This window comes from Vicugna pacos, chromosome 7 (genome assembly GCF_048564905.1).
Source record: "Vicugna pacos chromosome 7, VicPac4, whole genome shotgun sequence".
NCBI lineage: Eukaryota > Metazoa > Chordata > Mammalia > Artiodactyla > Camelidae > Vicugna > Vicugna pacos.
Window position 1 is genome coordinate 41,234,423 of NC_132993.1, and position 14,514 is coordinate 41,248,936.

The following is a 14,514-nucleotide window of genomic DNA, read 5'->3' on the forward strand; positions in this document are numbered from 1 at the left end:
AGTGGGTCATGACCCAGATGGCAGCTCCACTTTGCCACTAGCTGGGCATGTGACCTTGGTCAAGTCATTTCATCTCTCTGGGCCATTCATGAGCATACATTCATTCGAGGGGCATTTGAGAAGCTACCATCTGAGGTTCAAGGGTGGGGAAATGTCAGAGTATCTTCTCTCCTATTTGGATTTTTAATGCGATTTTCTGTAAGGATCAGCAAGAAATCAGAACATTTGGAAACCCCTGAGTTATCCTCATTGCCCTTTTCCAGATATGCAGACACAAACTATCAAGACTGAATTATACATAATTCCTACATCCTGGCATACAGGTATTATTGCAGTTTATTATTGGCAGTAATTTTTATTTATTCAACCTCAAAAAAAAAATCTCCCTTACCACCTGACAAATCTACGCTTCATGTTTTCAGCAACTCCTTATAGACTTTGGAAAAAAAATTTCTTGGAAAGCTTTGGCTGTTTTAGAATATTGTGGGAACCTGATCATATTTATTATTTATTTATTTTTTCAGGTTAAAATGGATAGATGAGAGGGATAAACATCTGGTCCCTCCTGTCTTAGAAACCCCATCAGACATGCTCACTGATGTTAAACTAACCTCCACATTCCAACGAGTGTGATAGAGTGCTCTGAGTTTTTATTGTGCTGTTATCTGTGTATTGGGTGCAGAAGACCACGACTGCTCAGCATGAACTTCGTGGAGTCAGAGTCCCAAGTCCACAGGCCACATGACATAGAAATGGGAATAACCCAGCAGCTTTAGAAGCTGAAAGGGATGCTAGAGATTGTGTCAGCCAGGTGAGAGACGGAGAGGGAAGATGACGTGCCCCACGGTTGGTCAGAGGTGAGGAGGGCACATGCACCCCCATCCTGACTCCCAGCCCCGTTCCCTGTCCCCGCTGTCGTGAGGCAGACAGACCCGGGATAGTAGGTCAGCAATCCCCTTGGGGCCCCCCAGGGCCACGGTTCTCCCCCACGAGGCCAGAATCAGCATGGTTGTGAGTCACCCAGTAAGTAAAGCACTGACGTTCCTGAAATTAAATGACAAGTTTCCTGATGAAAATGTCACTCCCACGTGGGCTTTTGAGGGGTAGAGAAAAGGGGTGGGGCGCAGGGGCTTGTGCAGGGTAGCATCAGTCACGCAAGTGAACATCACCCGTGTCCTGAGGCCGGTGGAAAACAGGAGAACAGGAATTAGGTCCAGGCCACCTGCCTGAGCCTTGTGCATCCTGGCGGATGGGACCCGGCATGGGCCCAGCCTCCTGTGTGTGTTTGCGTCACCTGTGAGAACAGCACTTATCCTTAACCAGTGCCACCACTTCGCCAGCTTGGGGTACAAAGGTCTCACCGCGTTCAGTATTCAGCACACGACCTTGCGTGCTGTGATCAGGGTCTTTCTTTCTCACTTGAGCCCCCTTTCCTTGACAACCTCAGGGAACTAACCTTAGAGGTCACTCCTCATCACCGTGTCTCCGGTCGTGCTCCTTGGACTTGGATATCATGAATCCCCCAGGGACCTTGTTAACATGCAGCTTCTTTTCAGCAGGATGGGGGTGGGTCCTGAGGGTGATGCTGATGCCTCGAGTCAGAGGACACAGTGGGTACAGGGGTCATGGGTTCCCAGTTCTTTTCAGACAATGGCAGATGTGAAAATGGTTGCAAGGCACACTGGCCAGGCTGCTCTGGGCGCGTTAGCCCAGGCACCTTGGGGCTGAGACAGTCAACATCCCAGCTCACTTCTAACCCACTGGAGGCACAGAATGAGCCAAGGTGCCCCAGTTAAGAGGAGAGAAAATAGCCAAAATCCGACCCATACACACGGGATGTGGTTGTGTGTCTCATTCTGTCCAGTTGTTATTGCAGGTGCCCCCTGGGGTGTGATGGAAAGCAGGCCACCCGCGGGGCCCAGAGGCGCCTGTGATCTGCCCAGAGCACTTTGATCCAGCTGCGTTCTTTCTGGGTGCAGAGCGGGGCCAGTAAGGCTCTCTCCTGAGTGTTACATACATTCAGCTATATTGGCCTGGGATCCCAGGAAGCAGTTCCTTAGGCTGTTTAGAGGGGTGTGTACGTCTAGGGGGTATGCTGACATGTGCCCAGGTGTGCACAGGTACACGCGCACACGCACACACACTCACACGCACAGCCCTGTTCCCTAAGACACCTCCTCGTGCCGAAAGAGCTGCATCGGAGGGTTCTTGCACTAGCCACCTCTATGCCCTCGCTCCCCTCTCACACGACCAGACTTCTGTGGTGTGCCCTCTCTGGGGCCCCTGGGATTTTTTTGTTTTAAATCTGTATCCTCCCTAAGTCTTTCAGAGATACCCTAAACATTTTCAAATAAGGTAGAACCTAAAAAAAAGAGTGGGTCTCAGAGCCCTCCTTTCCAGGAAGCCCCTTTCCATAGACCATGGTAGAGAAAGACCAGCTCAGCCTGATGGACCCTGGCACCCTTTCCTCAGAACACTGTGTGTCTATTTGCCTTACTGTATGTAACTGAAAGGGGCTCTCAAATGGCCTTCCTGGAACAAAGCCAGTCTGTTTTGTTGTCTCTCGCTGTAAATAGAATTTGCAGCTCATAAATGGCGATTCATTTTACTGAAATAGTCACTGAAATAGGCAGTTGTGTCTCTCTTGGCATGCGCCCACCGCGCTCCATGAGCTGGCCCGGGGAGTGCTGGCAGAACGAGGGCTCAGCCTCTGGTGTCCGCAAGCCCCGCTCTCAGTCCGGCTGAAGCACCTTTCCTTTCTCGCCAGGTCCATATTCAAGCCTTTCATCTTTGTCGAGGATGTAAAACTTGTCCCCAAAGCACAGTCTCCCTGTTTTGGGGACGATGACCCTGCCAAGAAGGAGCCTCGGTTCCAGGAGAAGGCGGACCGCCGGCACGAGCTGTACAAGGCCCACGAGTGGGCGCGCGCCGTCCTGGAGAGCGACGAGGTGAGCCTGGCGGTGCACCCCGAGGGGGCGAGGTCGCAGGGAAGGAGGCAGGTTAACAAGCTCATTTCCCTCCTCTCCAGCAAGTCTGCTCCCAGAAGCCCAGGTCCCGAGGCCCTTCCTAGAACGCTGGTGTTAATGGTCCACCAGCCTCTTGAGACCCAGAGAAACAAAGCCTCCGCTTTGGACGCTTTTCTGGAACTCAGTGGGCTTGAATATTTCTCTTTCATTTGCTGTTTACCCAGGAATAACAGAAATGTGCAGTCCTAGTCAGGGGAACTGCTTTTCTGCAGTCAAAAATTCTTTGCATGCTTTTGGAGGTAAAAAAGTTATACATGATGGCAGCACTATGTAAAGATGCAATCATAATCATATTTTTTTTTTTTAGTGGAGGTACTGGGGATTGAACCCAGGACCTCGTGCATGCTAAGCATGCGCTCTATCATTGAGGTATATGCACCCCTTGTATGTTGTTTTTTTAAAAAAGTGATTCTTCAAAAGAGTTCTGGAGATGGATGGTGGCGATGGTTGCACAGCCATGTAAATATACTCATGCCACTGAAGCATGCACTTAAAAATGGTTAAAATGATTAAGTTCATGTTCTGTACGTATTTTTTTCACACAAAAAAGTTTTTTAAAATAGTTCCTAGTTTTAAAATAGTTACTCTTCTAAGTGCAACCCTCCCTCGCCCACCCTTTGGTTAATAAAGTTACAAGACATCGGTTCAGACAAGAGCGGTGCTCCGTATATGCCCACGGCAGCCAGTAGCGATGGGCTTTCATATAAAATCCAGGTCTCTATTTTGCTGAAGGAAGAAGGAAGCACGTATTTAATGGCTTGTAAAGGTCCAGTTTGTCCTGAAGAAAGGGACATCTTTTAGGTAGACTGGTGCACGCGTTTTGTGTGGACCAGGTGAGCTTATTATTTTCTTACATCCAGCTGCCTGGACTCTCTAAAAAGGATACAGAGAAGGTAGGGTTAACACAGTAGATCCAAATGAATTCAGAACGTACCTCGGGGAGAGGGAGTCTCCCTATTTCCAGAACTTGCTCTCTGTGCCACAGAGGCAACTGTTTTGACATGTAAAAGTCGCACAGTCACTTCATACCTGTCCTGCCTGCCACACGTTTCCCTGGATCTATGAATGCCGCCGCCGCACTACACAGACTTTTGTCCCGGGCTGTGCCCGCTGGTTCCTGACGGCGCTTGCTTTCTAGGTGGACAACACTAAGCCCGAGTAGAGTGAAAATGTCACTCAGCGGTGCACGATTTTGTGGATGTTTAGCAACTGAAGGCAGAGGTAGAAAGGGCCGTGTGCTCTGAGGTGTCCTACGGAAAATCTCAAAGAGATGAGACTGACGAATCTGGATGGACTCTGAAATTTAGAAATGAGCGGCGGTTTGAGTTAAGGCAGCAGTAGGAAGAAGGGGAGGGGTGGTGCCAGCAGCGCCTCCGTTCTGGGACTAGTTGGACAAATGAAAGCTTTTCACTGTCATCCTCTGTAAATGAGTGATTCCCACTTGGAAGAAGAGCTCTCACACCTCAGAAAAAAAAGTCCATCGGTGCTAGACATGCCATTTATTCACTGATCCACTTACTCCTTCCACCAACATTTACTGGGAGTGCCTCCTCTGTCCCAGGCGTTGCAGGATAGAGACAAACCCAGTTCTCACTCCCAAGCGGTGGTGGTCTAACTGGGGCACAGGCAAGGAGACAGACCCTCACAAGACAGGACGAGAACAGCCATGGCAGAAGGAAAGGCACGGGCTGTGGGAGCGCAGAGGAAGGGTGCTGAGAGAGGCCCGAAGATGGGCACAGGCTGACCGAGTGCTGAGGGCGAGCCGGGTGGCCGTGCGGTGATGAGAGTCTGGAGGGTCGGAGGACGGCAGCTAGCTGGGTCTGGCTGAGGAGAAAGGAGATGTGGGGGCAGGGCCAGAGGTGAGGCAAGCAAGAGCCTTGTATGACAAAGAGCCTTTCCCGAATGCCCCTCAGGAGCCCGGATTTTATCCTCAAGGCGGTGGGAGCTGTGTAAGTATTCCGAGCAGAGCCGTGACATCACCACACTGGCGTTTAGAACCATAGCTATGGCAGTCCCATAGGAGACAGATGGAATGGGGCGGATGGGCCCTTAGGCCCTTTCGGTGTCCATTGCAGTGACTCCCACTGTTTTTGTCCTCCCTCAGGAGCAAGGCCAGAAGCTGAGGAAGACGATGCTGGAACTGGAGAAGCAAGGCCTGGAAGCCATGGAAGAAATCCTGACCAGCTCCGAACCCCTGGACCCCACTGAAGTGGGGGATCTCTTCTATGACTGTGTTGACACGGAGATTAAGTTCTTTAAGTGAAGTAAGCATTCCCTTTCCCCTTCTTATTTAAAACTTCCCACCTTACTAAATTACCAGCAAAACAAACCACTCTCCCGTCGGAGTGAAATGAGAACGTTCAGATGTGTTAAAGTCGCACTGTTAACTTGTGTTCTGCCCTGAATCTCGAAGCGCCCCCTTCCTCTGCAGTGTAACTTGTATCCCGCTTGCCTGTTGTTTGACTGTATGACTCATTGTGGATTTTAGCTGCTATTATTGTATTTCAGTGACAATGGACACATTAGCCTTTTCACAGGAGGACTTAAGTCCATCAAACCTTGAAAGTCAGGCTCCACTGTGCCAGGTTTGTGGGAAAAGCAAAATCTTTTGAAGTCCTACTCCTCTCAGTAGAGGTTTCTTTCAGATTAACAAGAGGCATTTCTTGGTCTTGCCCAGGGCTCTTGTGTGTGTGCGGGAAGGAGGCTCCCTGGCCTCCCTCACTTTGAGTGCAGGCCTCCGAGGCAGATTGTCTCCAGCTGTGTCTTTTGAGAGACGGAACAAGTGGGAAGGGATTGGGGTTGCTCAGCTCCAGCCCCGGCTCCATCCCGGTTCCCGGGATCCAAATGAACCTGGCCTCTATGGGCAGTGCTGCTTCCACGTGTGGGAGAGCTGGTCACCTGTGTCACAGGACCCTGCCTGCTTTACAGATCCAGAGGCAGCCTTGCTGGCACTGTCCCTAAATCACGCGTGCATCTCCAAGGAGGCACTAGCTGTCCCTGCACGATGGCTTCCCCGCCACACGGGTGCGGCTGTGTACCAGTGATGCTGGGGCTGGTGACTGCCATCTAGTTAGGATTCATTACATGGCCCTATGGCAGAGTTCCACCCCACAAAGCTGCGAGTTTCTTAGCTAATGAAGGAAAGAAAGGGAGAAGCTCTCAACTGTTTAGATTCCAGTTAAGTAGCTGGAATCCGAGCAGCCACTCCATTATCTCAGCAGAGACTTTAATTAAACTGATTTGTTTCCCATGTTGGGTGCGCATGGAGGATTTGACTTACCAGCAGAGCCCAGAAAGGCGTGCAGGGAAGACCAGATGGGCTCAGCCTGGGGAAGACAGAGGGCAGGAAGGGGACAGATGGATGGGGAAGCATTTCTCCCCCGGGTGACTGTCCCTCCCCCGCCCTCTCTGCCCAGCCTGTGGAGGAAGCAGCTGGCTTTCGCTGGTCCCTCCCTTTATTTCTCATGCCCCAATGCCCCAGTATCTGAAGTGGGCAGGTGGCGGCAGTGTTGGGGCTTATCTCCAGCTATTGAAACTCTCAACGGCTCTGGACGTGGAAAGGGGCAGAGATGATGAATAGAAGTGTGTGTTAACACACCAGCTACTGGGAGGACAGGGGTTTAGTTACTCTGGCCTCACCTGTACCATCTGGGCCTGCTCCTCTTCATCACTGGTAGGCATTTGCAGATGGAAATACTATGAGTGTCCGTGGTCTTGGAAGTGACTTAGTGACTCCTCAGCTGCAGTGGATCATCGGCCATGAGAGCTGAGAGGGCCTTGGGCCCCATACACAGAATCAGACACTGGCGGGGAGCAGGGTCACAGGTTTTATTAGAACAGATCTTTTTTCCCACCAACTTGCCTGTAAAGGTGTCAGCATCAGAGCACCGTGAGTTTTTGCCCAGCAGTGCTGCACATTCTGTATGTAAAACCACTCACTACAGGCGGTGAGAGATGGGAGGACCATTGGAGCTGACAGTTTCCGGCAGCAGCCACGCACTGGGCTTGCGCTTGCCGAGGACTGTCGGGCTTTGGCCTGGGCTCTCACTGTGGCTGAGTTTAGGGTCTCTTCTTAGGTGGTGTGGCCATTCTGAGAGCGTCTTTCTGTAGCTGCTGGGCAGGAAGGGTGAGGCTTGAGAATGACGTAGGTTCCTCATCCCCTTCGAAGCCTGCCTGCTGAGGGGCTATTTAAAACGAGGTGATGCAGAAAGCCACTCTAAAATTTCACCATGCGGTCTCACCCGCACCTATTAACCTATTGTGGAAACGTTTCATCAGACCTGGCATGTCTGAGATACCCAAGGTGATTAGGGGTTTGAGCAGAAGGAGACTAGTGAAATAGATTACATAGAGGCCTGCTTTCATTATTATGGGCCAAACAAAGGTCATGGATAACCCAGCCAGCCTTACGCCATTACCCAGCCACCTTGCGGTGGGAAACATAATGGCTACTCCTGTTAGGGACGTTGATCTTACTCCAGCAACCCCAGAGATGGGCCAACTCCAATTAGATGTCTTGGCTACTGCTATACACCACAATTGTGATGCCACCATCTTACCACTAGGGGGCGCGGCAGCCCTTCTGTGCCACAGCCTGGCAGATGTTAAATGGTCTATGTACAGTTAAACCCCCAGTAATAGCAACGAACAGAGTCTGTGCATTGGGATGCGTGGGGAAAGACAAGAAGAGGAGGAGGAATCTGCTGGTGTGGGTGCACTCACTTCTAGTGACTTACACTAACGGCTTGCAGTACGTAGTTGGATTTTGAGCCTGCTGTTTGTTTTTAAATGCTCCTAACAGGCTCTGCTTTTGACAAATGCTTATCATTACATAGATAATTTCTTGACCAGGGATTGCTTTTCTAAAGGCAGTATGGGGAAAGTGAATATTCAAGATGAACTATGAAAATAATGTGTAAAGGTCAATATGTAAGTAGCTTCCTAAAAATTGCATTTGTGTATCCATTAAGACTTGGGGGAGGGGAAGGGGACCATGCATGCCTTGTGCAGAAAGAAGACATAGCCATTAAGGACAGAATCTCTCCCCTACCCCTGCGCCCTATAACCAAACAGAAGCTAGCTAGTCTTGTCTAGTAGATGGATGGGGTTTACCACAGATGAAGACAGCGCTCATCCTCTGAGGAGGGGCGGGGGCTCCAGTAAAAGTAAATTAGCAGAGCGGAAGTAGTACTCTCATTTTTGGACGTGGTTTGGAATTTTAGGTAGAATAAGGGTATACTTGAAATTACGGTGATTTCTTTAGTGCCCAATAACATAAGACAGTGTTATTATTAGAATGAGTCTTTCTTATGAGCTGTCTAACCGAGCAGGTGTATGCCTATTAGATATTAACAGGGAAGTTTCTTCACTATTGGGTGAATTATTAGATGTGAAAAATAATGATCAACCAAGCAAGCTACTTTCCTCCCCGATGTCATCCCACATGGGTACAGGTGTTACATAGCTCTGTCTGGCCCAGCAGGAAAGCCAGGTGGGACCTGCGTGTCAGTTATGAAACCACTTACTGCATCCTTGATTGAAGAGCAGTCGGGACATTGATGGGGAAGGTCTTTAGCTGAGCTCTGGGCTTTAGGGATTTAGGGAGGAAGCGCAGGGAGGAAAGAGGGAGGGAGACCCACCGAGCTGGCCAGTCCCCTTTGGAGAGGGAAGAATGGCAGGTCACGTGCACATGCTGTCCCAGCTCTGCCTGTGTGTCTCTGTAGCCCTGGCATTTTGTTCCACATGGTCCGAAGTCCCAGCTCCTCTCCTCTGGTTTGTATCAAATGTGCTTTATCTGACAGTCCAAACATCCCGAGGTGTCCCATGCCGATTTCTCATGGGGATGAATAAATACGTACATGTTTGCAGCCATGTTGTGAGAGGTTAAATGTGCAAGCTGGAAAATGCTATGGGCAGGGAATAATAGAAAGGAAAACCTTTCTGTTTCCTGCGGTGGGAACTGACCACGCAGTCTTAACAGACTTTTGTACAAATACCTACAAACCAGATAACTTCCCCATCCAGTGCTTGCCTTTGGAATTGTCTCTAAATACATCAAGCATACAATAAAAAAAAAACCCAAAATTAATGTCCCATGGCCTCTTCTATCTTGTGTTTCATGAATAAATGGGCACTGGTCAAAACTTAGAAAGTGTGTGTAAAAGGGCATATATCTTCTGACTGGAATCTTTGGAAAAGCCAGTCAGTTCAGCGTTTCCTCCATTTATCCATTCAGTGGATGAATTCACTCTTTAAAAACAAACACAAAACCACGGGCTGCCACCTCACACTCATCAGGATGGTCATTATTAGAAAAAAAAAAACAACTAGAAAATAAGTGTTGGTGAGGATGTGAAGAAATTGTAACCCTTGTGCACTGTTAGTGGGAATATAAAATGGTGCAGCTGATATGGAAATCAGTATAGAGATTCCTCAAAAAATTAAAAATAGAATTAGCATATATCCAGCAATTTTACTTCTGAGTATATACACAAAAGAACTGAAGGCAGAGTCTCCAAGAGATGTTTTCACACCCATGTTCATAGCAGCATTATTCACAATAGCCAAAAGGTAGAAGCAATCCAAGTATCCAACAATGAACGAATGGAAGAACAAAATGTAGTACACCCAAGCAATGGAATATCCTGCCCTAAAAAGGAAGGGAATTCTGACACATGCTACAACATGGGTGAACCTCGAGGACATTATGCTAAGTGAAACAAACCACTCTCAACAAGTCAAACATTACATGATTCCACGTTTACGGGGTACCGAGAGCAGTCGGTCTCATAGGGCTAGAAGGTAGAATGGTGGTTGCCGTGGGCTGGGGGAGAGGGGAACTGGGAGTTATTGTTAAAGCGTTATAGAGTTTAAGTTTTGCAAGATGATAAGAGAGTTCTGGAGACTGGCCACACGACACTCTGAACGTACTTGAAACAACTGACCTGTACACTTAAAAATGGTTAAGATGGCAGATTTTATGTTATGTGTATTTTACCAAATTTAAAAAATCACAGGTTGGTTGGTGCCATGGATGTCCAGGCATCTTCATTTTAAAGCCACAGCAGCTCCACTAGAGGAAAGGATGCCACTTAAGAAAAAAGCCAGCTCTCCCCACTCTTGTGGGGAGAAAGGCCAGCTTGCTTCCATGATTTTGTCTCCAATGACAGGCAAAATGCAACTGAATATTTTGTTCATGAAAATTGGACTTCATCACTGGCAACAAGTCATCACTGGCAACAAGTGAGCTATGTCAAGGTCAGAGTAGATGATGGTCCGTTTACATGGCAAGGAACAGTTGACTGTTTAAACTTTATTCTCAGCTCTTTTTTTCATAAACAAACTCCTACAAAGCCCCAGGGTGACAGAGAGTGTATTCATTCCTTTGCTAGGGCTGCCGTAACAGAGGACCACAAACTGGGAGGCTTAAACAACAGAAATTTATTATCTTGCCATTCTGGAGGGTAGAAGTCCCAGATCAAGGTGTTGGCAGGATTGGTTCCTTCTCAGCTCTGGGAGGGAGTCTCTGTCCCATGCCTCTCACCTGGCGTCTGATGGTTTGCTGGCAATCTTCAGCTTTTCTTGGCTTGTAGGAGCATCACCCTGAACTCTCTCTTCATCTTCATATAGCATCCTCCTTGTGTATGTGTCTGTGTCCAAATTCCCCCTTTTTATAAGGACACCAGTCATACTGGATTAGGGGTCCACCCTCCTTTGGTAGGACCGCATCTCAACTTACATTTGCAACAACTATTCCCTGTAAGATTACTGAAGTATGAGGTTAGGACTTCAGCGTGTGCATTTTTGGAGGACACAGTTCAATCCATAACAGAACAGGTACGTGAAGGATGGATGCCACAACCTCCTGGAGCGTGGTCTGAGAATTTGGAACTTGCTTCTGGAGTCTACAGCCTCCCGTCAAGTTGCTCCCCTCACCTCTAGGCACCACCTCTGCCACACGAAACCCCTTCAGGGGTGCCTAAAACCACGGCCGCTTCACCAGCCTCTGCAGTCAATGGCTTTAAAGTTCACCATCTACTTTGCCGGTTATCTTGGGCCATTGCTTTTCTTCTCCACTCAGATGGGCCGTTTTGGTCGTCAAAGAGTTTATCTGTGCCTCCACTCACAAGACAGCAGATAAAACAAGTCTGTCCTTAACTAATTCAGATGCAAAGTGTGAAGCAGCTAACTTTGAAATTAGTTTCTAGATGAGATTTATTTCAAGAGCATCTATGAATTTTAATGACCGCTCTCTCCTTCTTCCCCAGCAGCAGAGCTAGTGATCTGAGCAGCTCAGCCAACATCTGAATGGAGTGCCTGGGGTGCAGCCAGCGAGAGCTGTGTGTGTGACTGCACATGTAATAAGCAAACTGCTCATACCCTGGAGTGTCCGTGTGTGTGCATGTGCATGTGCGCTGATGCCTGGGCCTGTTGTGACCCAAGGGTTAAGGGCTTGCCCAGGTACTAGGAGAACAGAGGTTCAGACTCATGTTTCCCCTTAAGCCAACTTATACGTATCAGGTAAACCTTCTCTCCCCCGCACCACGTTCTAAAGAGGGCACTTGAGGACAAGATAATGCAAGTGGAGGTGATACTGCTCCATGCAGGAGCTTTTCGAGGGGGCGCTGCTAAGTTGAGGGGCGGTATTAAGTGCACTTTGGGTTGAAAGTTGTTCCATTCTCGCACAGGTTAGTGCAAGTTCTAAGCACTACTCTGCCCATTTCCTACTAATACAACTGAATAAATACAGTGTTACCTACTTTTTACAAAATGCTTTTGAGGAAGTTTTCCCCTTGGTTTCCCCAAATACCCATTAGGTTAGTTAGCTACAAAAGCTAGGAGAACATTGTGTGGTTTAGTTAGCAACTTCAGCTCCGAAAAGAAAGTCCCCGTTTCTAACACAGGATGTTAAAGCGAGTGTTGGGTCCTGTGTAAATGCCCTGCGTCAGCCCTTCTAATGCTAAAAATGGTTGGCTTCAACGGGGGCTGGTGACCACTGATGGGCTTCACGAAGGAAGTGACTGGAAGCACTTCCACCTATTAAAGTTTATTAGGTACAAAGAAATGAATCTGCAGAGGGGAACATCCATAAATATAAAACACACGGGAAACGCTGGGGGTCACAGACAACAGTGCCAGCCAGAATACGCGAGATGGTAGGGGCGCTGTGACTCAATGTCTTTACGTCCGAGTTTGTGGCCCAGGGGCTATGCCTTTGTCCTGCCGGAGGCCGGCACCGTGGGAGTTAAAGGGCGGGAATTCAGTGATGGGTCTGGAGGAGACACGTGATGCCAGGTTCCTGAGATTTCTCCCTAATTTCGATTTTTGGTTCCTGCTTGTTCCTTCCCTCTGTCCTGGAACAGTTTTATTTTTAATCTCCATCCCAGAGGTGCAGAACACGAATGTGTAAACACCTCATCGGCGCAGGCAGTCTGCACTGAAGGTGGAACTGTCTTGATCTGGGGCCTTCTTAATCATGATAATTAAAACCCTTGTAATTATTTTGTACAACTGGGAGGTGGGTGGGAGAAATAGTTATAATAAAAAGATTCTGATCTTTCAGGAACCTTGCAGAACCCATAAAATGAATCAGCTGTGCCCACAGCTGACAGCCTGCAAAAGCTTCTATTCCATTGATTTAGCTGTCACAACTTCGCATGATTTGTTCCCCAGAGAAGGGAACTTGACCTTGCTCAGTGGCTTCTGTCTGGAATGAGAAAGCACGACAGTGATGGAGGACACCATCTGAGTCGTGGCTCCAGACAACAGCTAGGTGGGCGCGGTCACCTTTGCCAAAACACGCCTCACAGTGTACCCTTCTCGGATGGCTGGGTCCAGGCATGACCTCCTTGAGGTCTGAGTGACTGAGTGGGTTATTTCAGAGGAAACATTTTTCACTGCTCTTCCCACATCTCCCTCCTTGATTTCCTTTAATCGGCAGCTATTTTGGGCCTAGACCAGGAATTGGTCTGTTTCCTTCTATTTTCTCTCCTTCCTCTGTCACAGCTTCCCCTCCAAGGATGGGGAGCATCTGGGGTCAGGCAGCAAGCAAAAACCCACTTCCATTCCCTTGCCAGCTGGAGGAAAAGGGTGAGAGAGGTGTGGTCACAGGTCACAGCCAGTCCTGTCCTGTTCCATATTCAAGGCTGGCTGAACTCAGACCTCTCCCCGCCAGAGCTGCCAGCCCAGGGCCTGGGGGAGTCTCAGACCAGTTAGGTTCTCTTCAGCTCAGGGGGGAGCTAGGTTTTGCCTGATGGGTGGATCCAGGTTTCCCAAGGGTGGGGGTGGGGCACTGATATTTGAGGCAGATATTTCACAATACATTTCAGACTACACTTTTTCGTGTCCTGTCTTCCACGAAAACCCTGCACTCGGGAAGAAAAAACAAAAAAGACCTCGGAGATAGATAGAATTAGTAATTTACTCTAACAACGACTTATGCAGGTTTCTAACCTGCAGGGAAAATACTGAAATTTCATACAGCTCACCTCACCCTGGCTGCCAGGATGGGGCTGGGGACTTGGAGGGACCGGAGGAAAGTCACGGAGACTCGGGTGCGCGGGGCACTGTAAACAGTAAGAGCATTGGCTACTTGTAGGATCATTCGTTACAAAAGGGGCCTTGGGGTCGGTGGCATGGGAGGGGCCGAGCCCACTCTCTCGCCTGTTTTGCGTTTTATTTACATTAGGGAACAAAAGAATCCCTGTCCTGCAAGACGGAAGCGAGGTGGCATCTTGTTCACTGGAGGCCGTGTGGCGCTGTCTGGGCGTGGGGACACATACTCTCCGTGAGCGGCGTCATTTATAAGGCATTATCAGGTTTGATTTTGCAGTTTGTGTGATGAGAATATAAAATCATGCCAAGAAGAAGCTGTTGTGGGTACCGTGAGTTTGGGAAACTAAGGAATCTTCTAAGAACGGTTCAGAGTCTAGGAAGGGCCAGCCCACACGCGTATTTACACTCATGGAATGGAAACCAGGAGGCGGGGTCAGGGCTTTCATCTGTACTGACAGATGAACGCCAAGATGCATTTTAAAAAATGGAGAAACGATGTGTTTTCTTCTTAAATTACTCAAATTAAAGTCGGCTATAATACTGATTTAAAGCCTGTGCAAACCATATATTTACAATAAATAAATGCTCTATTCAGAGCCTCTATATTAGGTGAATTACAGCTTGAGTATGGCGAGGTCATACGTTCTCCTGGGGATGTCCACCCTGCCACCCGGACCGCAGGTGGCTCACAGGACATTGGCTTCATCTGTCATCTCACCGGAGGGTCTTGAGAGATAACTGTGGACACACAACGTTACCAGATGGGGTCAGGAGGCTGTACACAAATGACCCACCCCGGGCTGGGCCCCGAAGCTTTCCCTCATGCATGCAAGGCTGCCAGGGTAGGACTGAATGCAAGTTTTGAAAGAAAAAAAGGGCCTTTAAAGATGAGATCCTGTTGTGTGCAGTGAGAGATGCCGCCTCCGGCCAGGTT

General features: G+C 48.7%; 2 protein-coding genes across 5 annotated transcripts in view; one reads left to right on the plus strand and one right to left on the minus strand.

Annotated features, from left to right (window-relative positions):
• Window positions 1-9,104, plus strand: part of SCRN1 (secernin 1) — a 55,050-nt gene extending 45,946 nt beyond the window's left edge. For all 4 annotated transcript variants that reach the window (XM_072964735.1, XM_072964738.1, XM_072964736.1 and 1 more), the window contains 2 exons: window positions 2,768-2,948; window positions 5,131-9,104. In XM_072964735.1, coding sequence (XP_072820836.1) covers window positions 2,768-2,948; window positions 5,131-5,289 — 340 coding nt within the window. In that variant the 3' untranslated portion in view covers window positions 5,290-9,104. The remainder of the gene's footprint in view (window positions 1-2,767; window positions 2,949-5,130) is intronic.
• Window positions 9,105-10,318: 1,214 nt separating this feature from the next.
• Window positions 10,319-14,514, minus strand: part of WIPF3 (WAS/WASL interacting protein family member 3) — a 69,961-nt gene continuing 65,765 nt past the window's right edge. Inside the window, 1 exon segment of the mRNA XM_072964739.1 lies at window positions 10,319-14,318. Within this exon segment, the coding sequence (XP_072820840.1) occupies window positions 14,295-14,318 (24 nt within the window). The 3' untranslated portion in view covers window positions 10,319-14,294.